This window comes from Alnus glutinosa, chromosome 8, assembly GCF_958979055.1.
Source record: "Alnus glutinosa chromosome 8, dhAlnGlut1.1, whole genome shotgun sequence".
In the NCBI taxonomy this organism is placed as follows: Eukaryota; Viridiplantae; Streptophyta; class Magnoliopsida; order Fagales; family Betulaceae; genus Alnus; species Alnus glutinosa.
The window spans coordinates 474,853-493,907 of NC_084893.1; the positions used below are offsets into that span (position 1 = coordinate 474,853).

Here is a 19,055-nt window from a genome sequence, read left to right on the forward strand (position 1 = left end):
CTCATACTTTTGTTGTACTATTTCTTCTATGTACACTGATCTGTAAGGATTAAGGCTTAGATGAGTTCTTTTAAACCCAACTCACAAGACAGGGCTCCTTTCTCTTTCTTGCTCACTCTTTTTTGTGATTCTTCTTTTATCTATGAGATGCTTGATGCAGGAAGAAATCATTCTGTGTTCCTTTGGTTAGTATGATTGATGCTAAATGTTAAAAGTTTACTAAAACCAGATCTCTATGAGAAATATTGTGCCTTCTAGTCAATTATTGCCTACTTTTGCTCTGATGAAGAAATCATTCTGTATTCCTTTGGATTAGTTTTATGATTGATGCTAAATGTTAGAAGTTTTACTAAAACCAGATATCTATAAGAAATATTAGGCCTTCTAGTCAATTATTGCCTACTTTTGCTCTGCTGTAGAGAGGCTTCAATTTTCATTGCATACCTCATTTTTCGGATGAGGTATGCAATGGGCAGCTTCATTGCACTGGATCAGTCCCCTTTTTCTTATTGGGGTGGATCCAATAATTAGCGGTTTTGTTGCGCTTCTCAAACTTCCGAGTTCAGGTCAGATTAAAAGATGGTCGAATTTGCTTTTGGGCCATTTCCAAAATTCATGTTTCATAAATATCCCATATGTGATAAACGAGTTGTTTAATGATTTCTGATTAGTTTTGTGGCTCAGAAACCAGTTAGTCACCTCCTCCTCTCCTTTTCTTACTTGGCAGTTGGCAATTTGCTCTGGGTCCTAAAGTGATTTACTCGTTGATGTCTTAATGGGTTTGCCATATAAGTTGGTAATTTGTACTATTTTAGTAATTTGATAAGTCTCCTCTGCCGCCCACCTAATTGTGGGTCTGATGCATGTGCATTTGTTCTTGACCATGTGCATTTGTCCAACGCTTTGCCCAGAATCGCACTCATTGTGTTGGCAGTTACCTGAAGGAGTAGAAATCTACCCAAAATCTGATTTGCACTTCTAAGGTAAGCGCCTGTGTTTAAAATATTGTTTGGGCGTGTTTAAAATATTGTTTGGTTGAGACCTCCCTGGACCCTGCCAATGCCAAACGAGAAGATATCGCTCCCCTGGTTGGACATGAAATAAGACAACTCAAGTCTGGTGAACCGTAGAAATTAGTGGTCCATTTTTTTTATTTTCATTTCATTATATATAGATGTAAGAGTTAAAAGAGTTAGTACTATATGGAGCTCCATTTTTGGATTATTTGAGTTAGCACGGGTTATGCTTCACGGGTGAGAGACCTCTCTGCTTGTTGGAAAGGGAAGTTTTGTAATCCTCCAAGTGAAGTTATCTGAAAAATGATTCTGCTATGCATGATGTGGTGTATTCGGAGAGAAAGAAATGATCGAAGCCTCGAAAACATTGAGATGACAATGGCAAAGTTGAAAAATGCTTTATATATATATGATTGTCTATGATTGTTTTCATATTTCTAGTTTTTATGCCTTTCTTGATTTCTTTTCTTTTTCTGGCTATATGCTTATCTTGTATATTTTTTTGTGTACTTGGGTGTGTCTTTTGGTTTTTAAACGAATTGCGTTACTTATTAAAAAAAAGAAAATGACCTTTAAGGTATATTAGGTTCATTAAGGCTGTCTTTGGTAAAAGAGAACCTTAAGTTGTGCATATGGTTCAGAATTACCCACTGCTTATCAATATGAAAATAGTTCGTCAGTGCCACTCTGTTTCAAGGAGAAGATAAAATGTGTTTGAATGGATAATGTTATAAATGAAGGATGAAGCAGCCTTGGATTGTTATGTGGATTAAGCAATCATGAATGAGAAAGGTAGTGAAAAATGGGTTATTAGATTAATATTTTGAACAATTATCGATTAGAAGATTAATATTATGTGATCAACAGTAGATCCTGCATATATACAGCAAATACACTCTTTCTCTTGGTGCCTATTTATCCTCTACTTTTTAGCGCACTTAAAGAGAGTGAAACTGCAAACGAATATTGGGCTTAGAATGCCAATATGCCTACACAAAAGCAGGGTCAGATGAATTTAAAAGGCCAATCCAGAGCCAATCGAAATTATAGAGGGATGGGTGAGACGATGGATGAAAAAAAGTACCGAAGCGTATCGCACGGTCGATATGGAAATCAAAAAAGTGCTGAGCAAGTAAAGAGTTACAGCACTCTAAAACGGGTAGGTGATGGACCCGTGGACATTGATGGAGCGTCTTTGTTCCCACGTGATCAGCCTCCTCTGCTGCAGCAAAACAATCCTAAGGAGATGCATACGGATTTTAGGGATATAGATAGAATTTCGGTGTTTCATGTTTTGAAAAAACAGAGTGAGAGAAAATACAAAAAAAAGGATAAAATGGAAAAGAAATTTGGGGAAAGCCTGCCGAGTGCTCAGTAGCGGGTGGGGGGAAAATTTTGGGGGTTAGGGAAAAGAGTTTTCAAATAGGGTCTACGACTCAGTTGTTTAAGTAGTGTAATCCATAACTTTCTTCGGTGCTTGTTTCCTTGCTATACAACGTCTTTTTGCTTGTCACAATTGTTGTTGTGTAGGTAATTTGTTTCAAAAACATTGCCTCTTCAAACTACCATTTGTGGTGGCCCTAGTTCACCCAATGAGTTAGGTTATTTATTTGACTCATTTATAATAAATTTAAGTTTTATCGCACTAATTTTCGGAATTTTCAAGGCAAATAATAACTCCCTATTAGGGTTGGTAAATTTTTATACACCTTGCGAATCCGATACCAATATAGTATAAAATTAGTGAATTAAGACTAAATAATTTAACTTGTTTAATTAAATGAATCGGGTTATTATTGATCTATATAGTCTTATTCAGATCACGACACGATTCAAACTCAACATACAACATTTAGGGCTGAAAATATTTTACACGACCTACTGATACGAATTCGACATGAAATTAATAGGCTATGGTTGAGATGGTCTAACATATTTAATTAAATAAATTAGATTATAATTAATTTATATAGTCTTATAAACATATCTCGATATTTTTCAAATTCAAATACGCGAACGGTAACCCTACTCACGATGGAGGAAAGAAATTAGTGCGGCCCTGAGGCCTAGGCTGTTGATAGTTGATACGTGATTGTTAAGGGAGGCCATGCTGTCCACGAGCTTGTAAGAGTGAAGTAGACTTAATGTGGTGGCATGGATCGAAGTTTCTGGTTTATCACAGGAAGACTACTGCCTCTTCGGCCGTAGTTGTTCCGTGGTCCAGATAAGCATAATGACCCAAAAAAAACCAATCGACAATGAAACTATTCACAAACATTAGGAGTGAGAGTTCTTGTTCACGTTTACACGTTGGGTTTAAGTTGTGTTATGTCGAGATAATAGTATAAGACTATATAGGTCAATTATAATCCGATCTATTTAATTGAACAGATTAAATCCTTCAACCTTAACACTTTAATTTTGTATTGGGTTCGTGTTGGGTTCGCGGGTCATGTTAAAAATTGCCTGTCATTATGTCATATGTCGGGTTTGGGTCGTGCCAAAGTATAAATATAAGAATATATAGGTTAACCCTAACTCGACCCATTTAATTAAATGGATCAGACTTCTAAGCCTTAACCCTTTAATTTGTCGAGTCAGATTCGTAAGTCGTGTCAAAATTTGTCAGCTCTAACAAACATGAGAGTTAACATCATGAAAAAAGAAACAATGGGCCTTTGCACTATTTTTAGTGGGTTAATAATCGGTGGCAATACTAATGGCGAAAGTATTAATTAAACAATTAAATTTAATATTTTCTATCAGTTTAAGCTTTTGGGATAAGTGATGATTTAACATGGTATCAAAATAGAGGTCTTGAACTTAAATCCCAACTCTACAGTTTGACCCTATTTTAATTAAATATCTCATGGGTTGAACTTTACTTATTGAGGGAGAGTTTGAGCTAACATGTGAGGAGGCGAATTAAAGTATTAATTAAATTATTAAATTTAATTTTTCTTATCGACTTAAACTTTTGGGATAACTAGTGATATAACACTAATGAGAAATGCTACACACTACATTTTTATCTCACTTTGTTAATGTGAAACTGTTAATCTACTTTTGGATCAGCCCTTGTTTTTTTTTATAAAAAAAATGATTCAATGACTGAATGACAGAATCACATCCACAAAGTAGGATAAAAGTATGGTGTATAGCATTACTCTAACACTAACAGACAATTTTTTTTTTTTTTTAGACACTAATAGATAATATGACTACTCGTGAGGTTCTTTGTGGAAAAATAAATTAATATGAAATATTATTGATTTTTGTATATTAATCTCAATACTAGCATAAAGATTGAATCTTGCCATGATTGTTGCCCTTAATACTGCATGTTTGTTCGTATTCTTTTCACATATTTTACATGGGAATGAAATACAGAGCTACTTTTTCTTGCCAAGTTGAAGAACGAAAAAAGGGAGTGTTTCAGACTACCATAAAAGCAAGAGGGTATTATGGGAATACATCTAAACCATAAAAACAATACCCTTCTATGAATTATTAAAGGTAGTCCTGCTGGGTCAGGTTTTGGGGTAGGCTGATTTTGTTGCCTACCTCAGCCTTCTATGCCAAGAGAATCATGCAACTCCTCATTTGTAGCTGAAATTATACACATTATTGAGGGTCCCAAATATGGTCAATGAAATGGGCCATATTTTTCGGGGTTTTTTTTGAATTTTAGTGTCTCTGACTGTGAGTCTCTCATTGGCCCCTACGTTAATCCATAGCAAGCTCAGGAAGAGCATGTGTCTCTGTTATGATGTCACAAAGAGCCATCCCTTCTATTTAATGTAAACTTGTTTATCTATAGGACCATTTTAACTTAATTCCGTTTGGTTTAGCGGTTTCCAGACATGCGATTTGAAAAAAATTGTGATTCGACCTTTAAAATCGTTCGTTTTTCTTAACTTACTACATGCTGTTTTTCTTATTCCTATTTGCATATGGAAAAAGTAGGAAAATCAAGAAGTTGGGGTTGTAATGAAAACAGAATCATACAGATTATATATATATGTCCTCCATCATCATCTTTTTCTTATTCTTATACTTCCTTGGATACATACAGCTAAATCAAGGAGTTCGAAACCTGAATCTGTCTAGACTTGCTAGCAGAGGTGATAGTAAGCGTGAGTAAGAAGGAGAGGGACAAGTAAGAGAGTATGACAGAAGTTGTCATTTGGTTACAGAATTTGCCAAAGTTATCACAAATTGGAGTCCAACCCGCATGGCTGTTCCCATACCGTCCGATGAACCCTTCAGCAGTTGCGGCCGCGCATCCGGCAAGAACCAACAACGTCATAAACTGTCACAATCAAAACCAGAATTTAATTGTTAGACAATGTTCTTGAAATATTTGTAATTGGAGACTTGAAAACGCGAGAAAAAAAGAACCATACCAAATCATGTAGGAACAAGTAGTAGTAGTTGGAAGGGTTTAGGCCTTGGCGACAGAAAAAGAAGACAAAGAGCAAGGACAGCAGAGCGAAGGAACATGCAACAGCGTTTGCAAAAGCAAAGAACCTGCAAATGGAAGGTTGAATAAGCAAACATGGCCTACATATTCAAGTGGTTCTTTTTTCTTTTCTGTTCGATCTTACTTGAAAGTAGAGGAGTAGCTATATCGAGCATCAAAGGTCATGCCAATAATCTCTGTCGATTGCCTGCAAGTGAGCATCACCCATGTTGCAGCCAATGCAGTCCCAATTACCAAAATTCTCAAGCCAATTTGGGCTCCAAGAACAATCTTTTGTGTTTTCGGAGGTGGGTTCTGAGGAAACTTGGATTCAGTGCTAGCCATTGCGAGATTTTTCAGAAAAAGAGAGAGAAAAAAGCTGTAGAAGGCAGAGTAAAAACAAAGCTGGAACAGGGGAGATATACAGAGGCAAAGAAGTGCTAAAGCAGATGAAAGGATAGAGAGAAAGGGATGAAGTCAATGGGAGTATTTATAGCAGAGAAAAGGTCAGGAATCTTTCTAGGCCACAATGATGATGGAGCTTAGTCCAGTTTGGCTAAGTTCTTTGGAATAACTAGATAGAGGAATGCCAGAGCATCTTTTTGTGTTCTTCTGGTGTTATTCTGGAATAGCATAAATGTAATTTTTTTAATTTAAAATTACAACTATGCCATCTAAAAGGACATAAATGTAATTTTTTAATTACATCTATGTCATTCTAGGAGAACACTAAGAAAACACCAGAAGATGTTCTAGCATTTCTCAACTGGATAAGGATACTGAGCATTAGATAATTTGACTTGTGATGATTTTTGCCAAAATAGGCTTAACAGCGGAGTAATTTATAATTAATTTTTTCCTTGAAACCCAATCAATGAAGAGAAAAGAAGATTAATGGGTTGACTTGAATGTAGTAACGGATGTCCCTCATGCATTTAAATACTACAAACTTCTACTCACACCCGTCACAAAATCAGAGATTTGTAAGCTTCCTTGTAAAATTGTATTAAGATATAAAATGGATAAGGATATCCAACAATTTCTTGTCTAAATTGTTAGTAATTTAGGTAGAATATTCATGGGATTCACCTGTTTGGACAGGCAGCTAGGTAGTCTAAAATTTATTTGGACAGGTGAGTTTCCTTATGGGCTTAACAATTTGAGCAAAAAATTGCTGAAAATTTCAATCCGATAAAATGGCTTAACCAACTTTGACACGGTAATCAGTTTATATCTAACAACTCGAGCACTGTCAAGAGTACGATAGTTTTTACTGGAAGTCCTTATAAACTGATATAGTAGTTTACATGACACTTACAACGTCAGTCATTAAAATGTGTACTGCCATGTAACACTCATTTTCATAAAATACAGACCATCACATTAGTTTATAAAATACTTGTAGTAAAAATTATAGTATCTCAAATATTTTGCAACAACTCGAGGGAAGAAAAGGCTAGACTTTCTCCATAAACATCTTATTTAGATTGAGTAATATTACTCTTCACGCCGATTTATTATACACATTTTACATTGTAACGTGTTTTAAGTGACTGATATTGGAAGCCACTTCAAACACGCAACGTCAATTGATATGATAAATAACCATAAAAAGTAAGTAGCATTACACATTTATGCAGAGGTTAGTGATAGAGTAATTGCAATGCTCATGACACTATTTGCATCACTCAAATCAACATGATAACCTATATTTCAAATCTAGTTAGTTAATGGGTTTGTGGTCCAAAAATCAAAGCCTAATTAGTAATATGAAAGCTCCCATTATCCCATATCATAGTCCATACTACTCTGCTTGGCAAAACTATTGCTAGATTTGGATAGTCTAACTACCTCAAAGCTTTTCAATAAATTGGTGGAATATATGAAAATGTATTTATGTTATCCAAATTTTCAGATGAAGGACACTTGCTTTTTCAAAAGTTGCAGACAATGCAAGTGAAAGGAGGTCTTGTACACGTTAGAAGTTTGTACCTACAATCCCAATCCTTCACCCACAATGGGAAGTTATATAAAGCTTGTGGTGGCCATCTTCTTTCTTTAATACGTACAAGTTTCATCTTTCATTTGTGGCACACAGCTTTGTGAAGCAACTTTTCTTTATCACAGAAACTATATTGAATCATTTTTTTTTTTTTTTTTGTCTTTTTCCTCCTGCATTAATGGTGTGAGCTCGTGCATGCCAACAAATGAGTTATTAAAATATTCCATTTTACTTTTTTTTTTTTTTTAAAAGAAAAACATATTTCATTTTCCTCTCATTCTCTTTACTCTATGACATGATAGTTGTGACGTGTCAGATAAAAAAATTTGCACTCTCTTCTGATCGACACCGCCCCCAACCACCACGCAGGGTGGTCACGACCACAAAATCAAATGTTTTGCAAGTTCAGTTGGGATGGCTTGTTAGAATATATGATATAGTTCCTTAACAGGTATATATTTCTTATAGGATAATTACTTTATAGAATTTAGTGTAATCGGGTTGATGGTAATCAAATCATGTTAGAATATAAATTAAATAATTAAATTTCATCCTCATTTCTTATGAGCTTAAGTTTTTAGAAGAAATAATGATTTAATATGGTATCAGAGCAAATGTTATGAATTCAAAACTTGTCTCTATCGTTCACCTTTCATTTCTATTAAATAGTTTATGCGATGAACTTCACTTCTTAAAAAAAAAAAAAATTGTATTTTCCTTCCGATGCAAGACAGTTTCTGTCAACATTTTTAGGGAAGTAGTGGAGCCTAGCACCATTTTTGACCTAATGATGATATGGGGGGCATTATAAGGATATATAACCCAAGACTTGATTAGAATTAGAGGCCTTTCCCATCCAAATCCTGATAGCTGGGTTGCCTTCCAACGCAATTTAATCCTATGCCCAATTGCGGTTCTTTCACCATTCATGTCATTTTGAATTCCTTTGATAAGAAAATGCCCCACTGGGTTGCTCTTGGATGCAACTTTGGTAACCAAGATCACAAGAAATACTTTTTTCCAGCAACAAAAATGGATCTTTTTGCACTTTCACAGGAAAGTAGACACCACAATTTCCAAAGCAACTTGTGTCAGAAACATCTCATGATAATCAAGCGAACTGCAAAACTTGTAATATTTCCCTTAACAACCACGCAAAGGATTAAATTTTCGCCCCATTTATGACATGTCATGATAATCAAGCGAACTGCAAAACAATATTTTCCTTAACAGCCACGCAAAATAACATTAATAACTGTAATATATTGCCCCAGTTATGACATTTATCTGCAGTGGTTTTGCGAATATCAATTTTGAGTAAAATTCGCTCCTAAAAATTAACTTGTAAATGGAGGATATTCAAGAGCTTATACATATACGGTTAAGATTGTACTACTTAATCCATATAGGACACTTAAGATCATTACATACTATCACATTCTGCAACTAACGTCTACAACGGCCCATTCTATCAACAATGACTTGAAGGTATGTATTTATTTCTTTTTTGGCAAGTTCACTCACCTATGAGTATTCAATAATTTAGGGTTCTAGATAGTATCAAATGTCTGCTTTGGATGATGGGACCAGTATCCCTTGTGGTAGAATAAATGAAACTGAAATTAAAGAGGAAGATGAGAAAGTTCCAAGAATTTCGAGCCTATTAGTAGGACTGATCAACTAAGGATCGGGATCCCTTACAATTGACTACCGGATTGGTATAAAGAGGGTAAAGGCCTGCAGGACTCACTTGCCTACAATCCAATTGTAGAAGATCTTTATCCGACCTGCTAACTTGGCCAAATTTCAACTGAAGAGACTTTTCATTTGTCCAGTACAATTTTACTCCAATAGTTTCAGATAAAGAAATATCAAGCAATTGAGACTGAGAATGATTAAGAACATTAAATTGACTAATTATTGAACATAAAGTTATATTTACAAAATGAATGGGGGGAAATTGTCCAAAAGACAACCAAATTATATGTACAAAGTATGTACAGGGATCTTTCATCTGAAACAAAGATGTACAAGGATGAGAGAATATACAGTGCATTTTAGTTGCTGATATCGAAGTATTTTGGATCTGAAGGAAAATGATACTCCACATGTAACTGCAATGTAGAAACACCACAAATTGTTATAAGGACATGCAACAAGCTGGCATCCAACATGCTATACATGTATATACACATATATGAATTATATATAATACCTTGCCCTCATCAGCATCTGTGTGGCGTTGGGGGAAGACCACCCTCAAATCATTATACAAATAGAAGCGCCGCTCTCCTTTGATATCCGTATTCGTCGTAGCTGGTTCAGATAAGGAATCAGATTTGCACTTCTGGGCTGACCTAGAACATTTCTTAGGTAAAGGGCATACAAAACGGAGGTGAAGAGCATAGCGCAGAACACCAGGGGTGGTAGCGTTCTCATTGATCTTTGGAGGGCTGTATACAGGTTTGCTTTCAGTTACATGATTCGTATTTGATGGAAAGTTGTCCTCCCTACCAGTCTTTTTATTTGCACGACTGTCGAATCCACCAAAATGCAAGGTCACTCTGCTCTCCTCTCTCTTGGTTTGGGATTGAGCAGCAATATGCTCGGGATAGCCAGAACCTCCAGCTTCCATAATTTCCATATGCACATCATCAACCCCATTTGAGTTAGCATCACCATCGCTAAGCTGCATGGTATGACTAGTGTTTGGGATCAAAGAGGGTCTGGCATCATTTTTCGAATGAAGATCTCTAGGTCTTTCAATCCCAGACATCGATGTTGGAGCAGAAGGAGCCAGAGTGATCTTTTGCCGCAAAAATGTCTTCCATTTTAACATGTAGATGAAAATAACCATCATAAGAATCTCAGGCCACTAACAATAGACATGTTTAGAAAGCAAAAACACAATCCATATGAATATGTTTAGTTTGAACATGCCAAGATCGGGCTATATGAAATTGTAGCTTTAACCACATAATATAATGCAGGTTATATAGCATCACCACAAGACTTGAGTAGTTCAGCACATAGAGTACTGATTTTTGAACCATGAGAACACAAGGCCACTGACAATAGATGCATTTAGAAAGAGAAAAACATATTCCATATAAATATGGTCAGTTTAAAACATGCCAAGATTGGACTATATGAAATTGTAGGTTTTAACACATAATATAATGCAGGTTATATAGCATCACCAAAGACTTGAGTAGCTCAGCACATACAATATTGATTTTTCAACCACGAGGATACAGATCTATATTATAATCTTTGCAAAATTTATGATTAATGTAAGTATGCAGAGTGTGGGCTACTTAAGGCTATTTTTGGATAAGAAATTTCAGAAAGAGATCATGCTCAGGATGAGCTTGGATTGACCTCGGGCCTAGTCCAGTTGCATCCGTTCAAACTTATCTGCCGCATCACATGCTCCCCCACTACTTTATCTCCCACCTTCCCTCCAATGGTAATGGGATGTTAAAAGATATCACATGATGCCACAATCCTCTATGTGCCCCGCAATTTTCCTTTTGACCTCTTTACTGTCATGGATCAACTTTTTTCTCATTACATGTATGTCTGCGAGCAATCAAACATTCTTGTACTTACTAAACTTCAGATTAACAAACGACAGAAGTAATGTATCTTATGGTGATATAGCTCAGATCCCGAATTAAAGTATTGAAATAAAATGACTGTGTTCAAATCCATATCAAAATTCGAAATACCTGCCAATATAGCTGTTACTTAAATGAAGCAAAAGATACTGACAAACTTCTAAAAGAACCGAGTAGAAATCACATCATTAATCATGCAAAGGAATTGCTAAATACTGAAAAAAAAAAACAAAAAAAAACGTCTGTTTGTGATGGAAAACTACCTTGGTACCAGCTGGCATGTCACTCAAATCATAATTACAAAAGAAAGTGTGGATAGGTGTCTTTTCTGGATTGCTGAGAACCTGCAATAAGCAATTCAGTTTGTCAGTGTATGGCAACCTTTTCTTGAGCTGTACTGCCATCAGATATCAACCATGCTATGCACAAATACATGAACTAGTAGACAATGTTTGTCTTGAGGCATTGATTTCATGTAAGAATAGCCACCGTCTTATATGAGCTAGATGGGTACTTTTTTTTTTGGCAATTTCTGTCTTGCTGGCAAGCAGTTTTGGCACAAACTCTTGTCTTGCAATTTAAACATCACAGCATAATCTATAAAAAATAATAATAATAATAAAAATAAAAATAAACATCACAGCATAAGAAACTTCTAGTTGATGGGACACAAAAAAAGAAAAAAGAAAAAAAAAAAGTGAGTTGCAGATAATTAGCTAGAAACTCAAGCATTAGCCAGAAAGAAGCCAACAGCATGCTTGATACTGTTTTACAATCAATGGACCCAGAGGCCTGCTAACCAGCCAATGAAAGTACAAAAACACCATTAGATAACCAACTCAAGCAGGTGCCTAGAAAAAACAAAAAAAATAAAAGATAAAAACAACTCAAGGAGGTCCCAAGAAATCTTAGTTACTTTTACACCAAGGCATCCATGTTCTTTTCCTTCTGAGAATCTTTGTTCTCATGCATCTTTTCAAACACTGTTTCTATCTCATAGTTGTTTTTCACACATAGAAGTCAGAAGCTGCTCCCTTTAGAATTGATGAAGGGACTAGGAAGTAATTTTCAAGTCATTACATAAGTAAATGTCAGATGTGACTAATGGACTTAATACCAACCTAAATCCAGTGCTCTCAATATTGAGACTAAGTTCTAAATTTCCCTCTCTGCTGCCCATTACATATATCTTTGTTACTTTATCCCACATTGGGAACTGCATACCATAAAATAATGAGAGAAAAAACTCTCCTATACCACATGATCATTATTGTTGGGTTTTTTATTTGGCAAATTCAGTGACTAAACTGATGCAATCAAATAGTAAAAAGAACAAAGAAAAAGAGATAAAGGCTACTTCAAGAGAGCCTTGATCTCCAAAACAACCAAAAAGATCTAGGTTTGATAATAATTCAGCATGCTATTTTATTGATTAGGGTTACACTTATATAGAAGACGGCTAAGTCATAAGACATAACCATTAGGTTTAGCCATCATAATATAATGCAGGAAAATAAACTACAAAGGAAATAAACTAATGGAAAATACATTCCTTATTAGCTAAAACACTTAGGGAAATAATATACGGAGATTCTACTCCTTATTCACTGATATCTTGGGGATTCGGTACTGCCACATGTGCTACCACGTAAGACCTAAAATTCTAAACGTATCATAAACATGTTTGGTTGTAAGCATTAGGTTTAGGGTTGAGTCGGGATCAAGTTTCAATTGAATTGGCATCGAAAACCAAGTTTGAGAAGGACTCGGTCGACCCCTCAGCCTTGCTCAATCAACTGAACAATGTGCAGCATCTCTAGTATAAAAACCCGAGAAGGTCTAAGGAACACTCAGTCGACCGAGGAAGGGCTTTGTGCAATTTAAGCCTGAAACCCTAATGCTCAATCGACTGAGCTTATGACTTGGTCAACTGAGCCTAGCTGGCAGCTGTCATAATTTCCACCGACTTTGACCTAAAACCCTGATTTTTCTCTTCTCTATATAAGCATCGTAACCCACGACTTCTAAAGGAGAGGAGAGGTAGTTTCTCAATTATTTTGAAGTGGTTTATTCTTGTTCTTGAGCCTAACCGATATAAACCTTCTGCTAGTTTCTTCTTAACCTTTCAAACCATAGAATAGCTTGCGGCCACCGAAGTTCTACTTTTAAAGCAGACGGAGTTCGCTCGTGAAGGTGATCTATATAGAAGAAGGCCAGGGGTTCTAGAGCCATTGCGGTGGAAGGTGAACGTGTCATTTACCAGGATTACGAGATTGGATCTCCATAGTTACAAGGTTTTATAAGTAGAACAATATGTAATGTAAGTCTTCTATAGTGGATCCCTTTGGAGTTGGCTAGCCCCCGAAGAAGTGGTTTTACTTTCTAAAGAGTTCTTAAAAAATGTTTCCACTTCGTCACCCAATTTGTGTGTTGATTTATTTTCTGCTTATTTTGATTGTGGTGATTAATTTGATAATTGTTTGTTTCGTAAATTGAGCTAATTCTTAATTAGGGTCTAAATCCAAAATTTCAATTATTGAAAGTTTCTGAATAATCATTGAATACCAAGAGCTCTACTAATGCGAAAAAGCAATTTAACCTAAACTCAATGCCTTCCTCTAGATACAAATGAAAAGCAAGTTAATATGTATTACTTGAAAATCCACAAATTTCAAGGAATAGCCACTTACTAGTTGTATGCGTCCTTTCATAGGTATACGCATGCGACTCTTTTCTGCTTGTGATTCGTCAATGGTAAGGTTCCTCTTCATTTTGGCACCCCTGCACTTGCTTGCTGCCACATTTGCGGGAAGATCAATTGTTGAATAATACAATAAGTAGTTATCTCCATCCACACTGGTTACAGCAAATGGAAGTTTCTGTGATTTAGGTGAGAAATTCCCTCCAGTAACATTCAGAACAGCAAGGAAACCCTCAATCCTCTGAAAGTTTTTTGAAAAAATAAAACAAAAATGCCAGGTTATAAACCATAGTGAGTTTATTTTGAATCAAATACAGAAATAAGAACTTATATCACAGGACTGAATTTAAATGCCAACCTGACTAACTTTTGCAGATAATAACCGACCAGACAAAAGAGACTCCTCGAATGAACCAACCAAGGACCTTCTAACTGGCAGTCCACTCAGAGATCTAACCAATTTCACATGGGAAGTAAAGTCAGAATCATGACTCCAATGCTGTCCCATGCCAGTGGGATTCTGAGGAATAAACAGGTCAAACTTCTTCTGCAAATTATCAAGATCTTCTGATGATTTACTTGGCATCCTAATATCGTTTTTTTCGGAAGAAAAATAGCCTGAGAAAGTTCCATCAAGCGACTGTTCCATGTCCTTGAAAGTTATATTGTCATCATCTGACTCTGTTGTATTATCCTCACACCCTCCTGTAGATTTCACCCTTTCAGGGCACTTTGGACCAAGGGGAGACAAAGACAAGGGAGGTGAAACCACCTTTTTTGGAGTTGGAGGTATGGCTATTGCCCCTGTTTGGGACCTTGCCTTGTTTGATTCTCCCAAGTAATTAAATTCAGGCGACGATATAAAATGATGATGACATTGAGACTCCTGTTTTCCTAGCAATGGGCCATCAGTGAGAAACATGGACTTTGTTCCACAATTATCATCCAATGAATTCTTCCACTGTGGGAAACATGACAGAGACCATATTGGAGAATTGAAATAATTGGAGTCGCCTTTATGAGCTCTCTTATGCTCTTGTAACATAGAAACATTTTGAGGATCATTACCACTATTGAAATTACTCTGATCAACGCCACTGCCAATGTCTAGAGAATCGCCATTAAATTGATCAGTGAGAAGCATCCCATTTAAAGGAGAAAATAACCGCTTCCTGACCACTGATCCAGTGGCCTCGTTTGGATTATCTTTTATACTAGCCACGGTAGAAGAAGATTGGCTTCCATCAAACACATTAATAGGAGAATTTAAAGCCCTTGATTCAAAACCCACAATCCTAGGAACAGGTGTCTGAATATTCCGTCCACTGATACCAGGAAACAAGCCATTTTGTTCCATAGAGTTAATCTTCAACTTATGCATGCTGGATCTGCCATCTTTATGCATGCTTGAACAATCTGGTTCCTTTGGAAACTCTGGGATGGTTCTCCTTTGGAACTCTCCAAAAGAAGCACATGGAATATCCACTTGAATGTGGTTGCCCAGATTTCTTCCATGCATTGCACTCAAGTCACAACTTCTCACAGCAACAATTCTAGGTGGATTTTGCACGAACGAGCTCAGTGATGCTGCCACTTCCTCAGCAATACTGCCAGAGGACACTTGAGGCAAGCCCATTCTACAGTTCAGTGTATTGTTCTTCTGAATATTCTAGGTCTTCTTTTATTGATCCTATCTACTCCTACACATTTATTCCCTCATTCCACTTTCAAGTTCCAATGAACAACCAAAATCAAGTTGCCCAGCCCTACCAATGCCCAGAAAGAAAATTAAAACTTCACATGCACTAATTCCCACTAATTAAAGAAGCAACTTTGTCTAATCTGATTTCATATCTATATCATCTCTTTGATCGAGAGTATTAAATCTATTTACCAAATGCAATCCCATTTCAACCATGGCACTTCACTAAATAGTACGGATAAACTCAGTCAAGAACCACGAATCTGAAAGAACAGGCAGGAATCCACATTTCGCCTTCATGCCAGGAAGCAAAGAGCAAAGTGACATTCATGGTTTTCCAAATATCAGTGCATATCCTGGAGTAGATAAAACAAAGACTAGTGAATGAGAAATACATCTGCAATCTTCATTATCCTTTCTTCTTTTTTTTCCAAACAATAATCATTTAAAATAAAATATAACTACGATAGTAAGAACATAATATAAAGTTAATTATTCGAAGTAACTTTTCATTTTACAACTACTAATAATAGAAATGATCAAATTTGATCAGTCTTGCTTCATAATAAACCGATAACAAATTCTGGAACACTCTCAGCCTAATAAATGTAAACCTCAACGGATAAAAACCAGAACCCGACCGTTTTCATTGACACAAACAATAAGCACAAAGAAAATTAATTGAAGCATGCAATCAAAGAACCCCATCATCCCTCCCCCCATTCAATTCCCTTCCTTTTCCCAATTTCTCCCCAACCACAACAGATTGCAACGTCAAAAACATCAAAACCTCAAAACCGCTACTTAACTCTATGATGTCCATGACATCAAAGCTGTTCCTTAATTTTCACTCAAATATAAAAATATATATATATTAACGAAAACGAACACATCAAGGGGGTCTGTGTAAAAAAAAAAAAAAACGCACCAGTTAAGCTTGCGATCAAACAAAACATAGCATAGAATTAAGCAAGAACAATCAAAAACCCAATTTCTCTCTCTTTGTTATTCTAAGCTTTTCTTCTTCCTTTTTCTCCTCCGGGTCTCTTCTGTTCTCCTTACGGTTCCTCGCATGTTCATCTCTCCGACTCTCTTAAACTATGTTGCGTTTACTTTTGATGTATATCTGTTTGTGGGGTATTGGGCATTGATTAGACGCACCAAAAGGAAAAGCCGAAAAGGTGATGAATATTGGCGGATGGCTTAGAAAAAAACCAAAGAGAAAAATTTAAAAAAAAAATGATGGGTCGTCATCGCTTTAGCCAGATTTCTCTGGCTGGCTGCGTTTGTACCTTGAATACCACAACTGGGCAAAAGGGGAAAATGCATGTGACATGCTGTCTGTTTGTGCTTCCAACTTGCGGCTCTCTTTTTTTTTTCTTTTACTGTTTTACACGTTCCTGTCGACATCAAATTTCTACTGCCATGACTTATCCTTTGCTTACCTCCAATGCCAACAATGTGTACCTGTACCCTCCATTTTTACCAAGTCAAAAATGTAGCTAAATTTTAGTTAAAATTCTATTTTTATTTTTATTTTTTTAATTTTTAACGGCCAACTTTTCAAAAATATCATCGTCTTCTCATATTTTATTTATTAAATTTATGGTTTTTTTTTTTTTTTTTTAATGATCTCTCTTTTTTCAACCATAGAAAAAACATTAAAGCTTGTCACTCGCCGCTTATTGCCGACCCATTTGCCATCACTCCTCTTTGAAGCTCAACCGTGTTCATACTCAATTCATGCTGTTAAGAAACGCCAATAGTCTAAATAGCTATGTGAAGCTAAGAAATCTGTCCCGCCATGCTTGCCGCCACAGCACTTGAGCCATTGGACTCATGATGCATATGAGAGAAAGAGAGTTGAGAGAGTGAAATTAAAAAATAATAATAATAAATGGTTTTACTACCATTTGTAACTTGATTGATCTAGCAATAGTAGCAATTCTAAAAGGATCCAAGGAGGTGATTTTTATGGGTGCCAGCCAGATTTTCTTTCATATTTTGAATGATATGATGATTGCTTGTGGGATGTCCTCCATCACTAAACTGTCCAACGAAGAAAATTGAGTAAAGGCTGTACAGCAGACAAACTCTCTTAAGTGCTAATCATGAAGAAGAAAAGAAAAAAAAAAAACCACGCTTCAATTTATAATGACTTTTTCTAGAGAATTCAATAGGTTTTTGTTTTTCTTCTTCTTTTGGATTGTTGTTTCCAAGCTTGTGAGTGAATAAATAAATACAAAATAACAAATTTAATTATTTATAACAAGGAGCCTAATATATGAAATATTTTAATTCAAATAGGGTAAATTGTAAAATTATTTTACTTTGATATTAAATTATTAATTATTTTAAAATTTTAATATAATAAAAATAATAATTTTTTAATTAATACTATAACAAACGATAATCTACAACCAAGCTATGATTTGAGGCTTGTTTTTCTTCTCCCTTGAGGTCAGCTCTAGTTTAAGGCCGCACGGCCCGCACATGTATGAAGACGAACATACGGGTGAGGTCGGTTTCCTACAAAATGTTGAGAAAGACTTGAGAAGTTTTACAGAATAGGATACCTTAATGTGAAAAAAAAAAAAAAAAAAAAAAAAAAGATCACAGTATTTGAGCATACATTAGGGTGAAAGTTCAGCCCTTAAAATGTGAATTCATAATCTTATTATGCTTTGTTTGTTTCGGTTTAAAATGATTTCGGCATTTTTCGGTGTTTGGTAGAGGTGAAAATAATAGTCAACCGGAAAATGATTTCTGTTTGACAAAAAATGGTTAGTAAATTTTGAAAAATAATTTACACTTTTTAAAAGCGTAAATCATTTTTCGAAGATGCTAGACGCATTCGACCCATTTTAAACGATACAGTCAACCTTCATATTCAAGCAGTCGATCATTACCGAAATCTTGCCGGTACCGAAATCCGACAACATCAGGTCAATGTCGCCAGAATCTGGCCATCTTCGCCAGATTCCGGTGACCAAATTCATAGCATTCCGGCCATCTGGCCGGAATCTGACCAAAATAGCCGAATTTGTCAGAATAGGCTAGATTCCGGCCGAATCTGGCCAGAATATCCCAGCCAGAACAGCCGACAGAATCTGGCCAGAAAATCCTGGCAAAAACGGTCGGATTCCAGTAGCTCTGGTAGATTCCGGCCAGTATGCCGGAGTCTGGCCGTTCTATTCCAACTCAGATTCTGACGAAACTGTCCGAATTCCAACCTCTATCTTGGATTTTGGCTATAGTAGCCATAATCCAGTAAAAGTGGCAGAAATTTTGTTGGTCAGTGACGGAAACTCGTATTCGGTAATTTTTATATTATTTTACATTAATATTTATATGTTTTGAATAAAAATTGATTTTTATAGGTTAATATAATTGAATAAAAATATAAAAAATATTTGTGATTTTCCGTACGCGCCAAACATCGAAAAATGTTTTCGGCGAAAAATATTTTCCAGAAAAATGACTTCCTTGAAACCATTTTACGTCGAAACAAACAAAGCATTAGTATTAATAGCTTTGAGTTTCACTAATGTC

The 19,055-nt window shown here is 35.9% G+C and overlaps 2 protein-coding genes across 2 annotated transcripts; both read right to left on the minus strand.

Moving 5' to 3' along the window:
- Positions 1–5,001: 5,001 nt before the first annotated feature.
- Positions 5,002–5,944, minus strand: LOC133876390 (CASP-like protein 1F1). Its single transcript, XM_062314659.1, has 3 exons — positions 5,624–5,944; positions 5,423–5,546; positions 5,002–5,328 (listed from the first exon to the last, which is right to left on the minus strand). Exons 1-3 carry the CDS (start codon positions 5,821–5,823, stop codon positions 5,092–5,094), a joined length of 561 nt encoding a protein of 186 aa, XP_062170643.1. The 5' UTR covers positions 5,824–5,944; the 3' UTR covers positions 5,002–5,091.
- Positions 5,945–9,372: 3,428 nt separating this feature from the next.
- Positions 9,373–16,768, minus strand: LOC133875050 (uncharacterized). Its single transcript, XM_062313036.1, has 6 exons — positions 16,432–16,768; positions 14,160–15,859; positions 13,791–14,042; positions 11,364–11,444; positions 9,696–10,304; positions 9,373–9,594 (listed from the first exon to the last, which is right to left on the minus strand). Exons 2-6 carry the CDS (start codon positions 15,435–15,437, stop codon positions 9,538–9,540), a joined length of 2,277 nt encoding a protein of 758 aa, XP_062169020.1. The 5' UTR covers positions 15,438–15,859; positions 16,432–16,768; the 3' UTR covers positions 9,373–9,537.
- Positions 16,769–19,055: the final 2,287 nt, after the last annotated feature.

What these genes read in the sequence shown, in the direction of transcription:
- LOC133876390 (XM_062314659.1), bottom strand. Translation starts at nt 5,823, where the DNA reads ATGGCTAGCACTGAATCCAAGTTTCCTCAGAACCCACCTCCGAAAACA. An exon ending in AGCTACTCCTCTACTTTCAA is followed by an intron (nt 5,547 to 5,623) that starts GTAAGATCGAAC and finishes TTCCATTTGCAG; the next exon opens with GTTCTTTGCTTTTGCAAACG. An exon ending in ACTTGTTCCTACATGATTTG is followed by an intron (nt 5,329 to 5,422) that starts GTATGGTTCTTT and finishes TGATTGTGACAG; the next exon opens with TTTATGACGTTGTTGGTTCT.
- LOC133875050 (XM_062313036.1), bottom strand. Translation starts at nt 15,437, where the DNA reads ATGGGCTTGCCTCAAGTGTCCTCTGGCAGTATTGCTGAGGAAGTGGCA. An exon ending in ACATGCCAGCTGGTACCAAG is followed by an intron (nt 10,305 to 11,363) that starts GTAGTTTTCCAT and finishes TTAAAATGGAAG; the next exon opens with ACATTTTTGCGGCAAAAGAT. An exon ending in CAGATGCTGATGAGGGCAAG is followed by an intron (nt 9,595 to 9,695) that starts GTATTATATATA and finishes TCTACATTGCAG; the next exon opens with TTACATGTGGAGTATCATTT.